Source organism: Sinocyclocheilus rhinocerous, unplaced genomic scaffold (assembly GCF_001515625.1).
Source record: "Sinocyclocheilus rhinocerous isolate Xijiao unplaced genomic scaffold, SAMN03320098_v1.1 scaffold1756, whole genome shotgun sequence".
Taxonomy (NCBI): Eukaryota; Metazoa; Chordata; class Actinopteri; order Cypriniformes; family Cyprinidae; genus Sinocyclocheilus; species Sinocyclocheilus rhinocerous.
Window position 1 is genome coordinate 76,378 of NW_015628696.1, and position 4,071 is coordinate 80,448.

Here is a 4,071-nt window from a genome sequence, read left to right on the forward strand (position 1 = left end):
GTTATTATGGATTATGGACTCAATGTATTTTAGTTACAAACGTCTTAATGCTGGATTTGTTTCAGCTTTTGTCTTCTCCAGATGTTAACTGATGGACTGGAGTGCTGTGGATTACTTGTGGATTATTGTGATGTTTTTATCAGCTGTTTGGACTCTCATTCTGACGGCACCCATTCACTGCAGAGCATCCATTGCTGAGACACTGATGCAGTGCTACATTTCTACAAACCTGATGAAGAAACAAACTCATCCTGATCTCGGATGAGCACATTTTCATTTTTGGCTGAACTATTCCTTTAACTGTGCTGCTTGTCATTTCTTTGTATTTCTTTGTGAATTTACTAGCAATTTCTGAGTGAAAATTTTTTTTATTCAGCACAGTGACGTCTGAAGGTTGTTTGTCACTCACTCAAATCTAGTTAAAGGATGACATGAGTGTATCTGGACCCGTCTGGATACGTGTGATAATAACCCAAGCTGTCTGTGTCTCTGTCAGGTGTTATGTGGACGATAAGGTGTCGAAGGTGGCCTGGTTGAACCGCTCGAACATCATCTTCGCGGGTGAGGATAAGTGGTCTCTGGACCCGCGGGTGGAGCTGGTGACTCAGGGTCAGCTGGAGTACAGTCTGCGGATACAGAAGGTGGATGTGTTCGACGAGGGTCCGTATACCTGCTCCATCCAGACCAAACAGCAGCCCAAGACGTCACAGGTCTATCTCATCGTTCAAGGTGAGCGCCGTGTGATTGACAGGCCGTCAGACCAATGACAGCTCATCCTCTCCTACTCCTTTATTTCATTACTTTATCCTTGTTATTAAATTACGAAGAAAGATGCAAACAGTAGGGAAAATGCAATATAAGAGCGACACAGATGAAATAACCGGCTTTAATTTTCCAGCTACAGTAGGTCTGTTTAGCAGCAGCATTCAAGTAAGAAATTGAATAATCAGATGTAAAGATAAAACACTGCACAATCCTCACTGTATTATTCAGTCAACAGCAGTGAGAGATCTACTCTCTTTTGTTGATTGATTGACATTAAAAACACAGACGACTGCATGGATCCAGAGTATAACACACATCTGATATTCTCACAACTGTTTGCATTTGCTGCATGATAATGGTTAAACTGTTCATCACGATTCACTCACAAATACTGCCATTTTAGAATTGTTTATATTTCATCAGAATTATAGCACAAATCAAGAGAACATCAACATGGTTTGCACACAGATTTAGACGCAGCAAACAGTGCAAACGAACGCGTGAAAGAAAATAGACTGGATGTATGACACTATTATTTGAGCAGAAAACCTCAATAGAGATCACTAAACTCCAGCTTACATGTTTGTTTTTTCCATAATGCAGAGAACGCATGTGTGAATGGTTGCCAGGTTGGGAAGATAAATGTATCGAGCAGAGCTCTGATTGGGGATTTAAACTCTTGGCATCTGGCAACCGCAACCATGAAAGCTTGTGGAGGCTCGTTACCAATGCAAGACGACGCAAATGCCAAATAAATGGATAAATGTGGAAAATATCGCAGACGAGTAAGCTTAATAAATCAAGAGAAGCAGAAATTGTGATCATGATTTAAATATAATTCATTGTGCAGCTCGATTATGTGAAGCTTATGTGTATTTGACAGATTAAGCACAATAAGACAGGAGCAAAATCGTTGAAAAGTTTAAACTGATCATTTTTCAAAGTGCATGCAAATAATAAACTTTGCAGTTTTGCACGATACTTATGATCTCTGTGTGACTGCAGAAACGGCATTTTATTAATTCATGATCTAATATGCGTAACCTAAGTAAAAATGCGCTGTGTAAATTAGGGTTGGGCCGATAGACGATACCATCGTTCATCACCGATAGCTGATAGACATCACGATGTTGAGCCGGCATCGTGACCCCCCCGCATCCCAATACCGTGTTCGGAAAGAAAATTACGTGTAGGCGGAACCCCTAAAGGAAATAAATATGAGATGGAAGGAAAATGTATATTTCAATATTTTTCCTCGCAGTTATATAATTGGGTAATTATACATCATATATATTTCGGCATCAGGGAGCCGCTATTATACATGGCATTGAAACTGGCATCGCTTTTAGTTTCACTTTCACTTTCGAGATCGCTCGTACTCTGTTTATACTATGGAGCGGCAGTACTTGCCACACATTTTACAAGATTATATGTTTGTCAGTGGTACTGAGGATCTGCAAATCATTCGCCATCGTCCTCAGTCATCTCTCCTTACTCTGTTTATGTGGTAAGTTAAATTTTATGTCGCGCCGCATCAGCTAAAGTCTGTCTACACTGGATGCGACAAAGCGACCGTTGAACATCATTTGAAATTTGTGTCAGCACGTACGTCATAAACAGAACGCGGCATCAGTTTACTGTCGGGGATTTGTCGTGTCGCGCCGCATCCAGAGTAGACAGCATCACTGATTATAATGAGTTCTATAGACTGATCTATATAGGCTATAATAAATCTCTATTATAGATCAGTGGTTCTATTAGGGTGACCATACGTGCCATTTTTCCCGGACGCGTCCTGGCCAGGATTTGTTTTGGCTTTGTTTTCCTGTTTTCATGCTTGCTGAAGGTAATGATCGAAAAGTAGTTTGACCAATAACATGCAGGCATTGTACATAATGGACCAATCATGGCGTGTGAGAAGGTGGGATCTACGGTCAAAGCGATGCAATTACGCAAACATATTAGGTGTGTTCGACTTAAAAGCAGTGCGGCTCAGACCGATCAGTGTTTGACATCAAAGTACCTCGAGAGCGTTTCGAAAGCAGAACCGTCTGTGTGGTACTTTGATGGCATACGCCGATCGGTCTGCACACGCAAACAAAGCCAAAACCTAGGTATTTTATATCATTAGTAAATATTAGCATTTTTAAGTTTACTGTATCTTATCTTATATCCGTAAATATATCAAAACTTAATGTTTGATTAGTAATATGCATTGCTAAGAACTTCATTTGAACAACTTTAAAGATGATTTTCTCAATATTTAGATTTTTTTGCACCCTCAGATTCCAGATTTTCAAATAGTTGTATCTCAGCCAAATATTGTTCTATCCTAACAAACCATACATCAATGAAAGCTGATTTCACACTGCGGTGACGAGCAGGCCATTCTTCTGCGTCACATCTGAAGGTTTCTGCTGTCGCTGGCGTCTGAAGTGTTTTTGGCGAAGCGCAGGCCAGATTCATGCGGGAGGAGAAAGACCCGCTCTGGTTTTCTATGCAGGAACATGTTCATTAGTCTTTGGTATTGTATGCTGCAGTTTTGTTTTTGCTAAATCATAAATCTTTATACAATTAGAGAAGATCCACTTGGCTGTGCAAGCTTCCCTCAAGATTAATACGAGCAGCTCTGCTGCGCAGCACAAAATAAAAGACGCCTCCTGACAAAATAAATTGCAGGCAAATGTCGTTCATCTTCAGAATCGATCAAACTCTGCAGGTTTATTGTTCTGGTGTGCAGCTCAGACAGAAGGAAGCGTTGGCTCTGTTGAAGAGGCTCTGCAGCTGGTTATGATGTGAATGCGGTGTGATGATGTTCATATGAAAGTGAAATATTGATGAAGGAGCGAGAGCAGCATGAGCTCACTGTATCTTGATTATGATGCTGTCTGTCTGCTGATGCTTGAGCTTCTTACGGTCTGAAATACACTCATGAGGGAATCACGTCAAATCTGCAGCAGCAAAACATGAATATTGTTGCTTAGTTCAAAATATTCACCAATATGTGTCTGCAGAACAAATATTCCTCGTCTGTGAGTGAACGTAAGAACATAAACTCACGGAGGATTGAGGATCTTTATTACGTCACTGGATGATTTTTATTTATTTATTTTTTTCATTTTTCTGTTTCCATGGTAACAGCGCTTTCTCTGATTGGTGGATCTCTCTTCAGGATTATGGGTAGTGTTGTTATGAACTGGTTTTAATATGTAAAGCATTAGTGGTTCTCTGTCATTCGTTTGACTAGCATTGCTGTGTTGTGTGTGTGTGTGAGTGTGTGTGAGTGTGAGTGTGAGTGTGAGTGTG

General features: G+C 40.5%; 1 protein-coding gene across 1 annotated transcript in view; it reads left to right on the plus strand.

Moving 5' to 3' along the window:
- The window catches only part of lsamp (limbic system associated membrane protein), a gene marked incomplete at its 5' end in the record, with an annotated part of 97,410 nt that overhangs the window by 76,373 nt on the left and 16,966 nt on the right, over positions 1-4,071 (plus strand). The window contains one exon of the mRNA XM_016550021.1: positions 497-729. Within this exon, the coding sequence (XP_016405507.1) occupies positions 497-729 (233 nt within the window). The remainder of the gene's footprint in view (positions 1-496; positions 730-4,071) is intronic.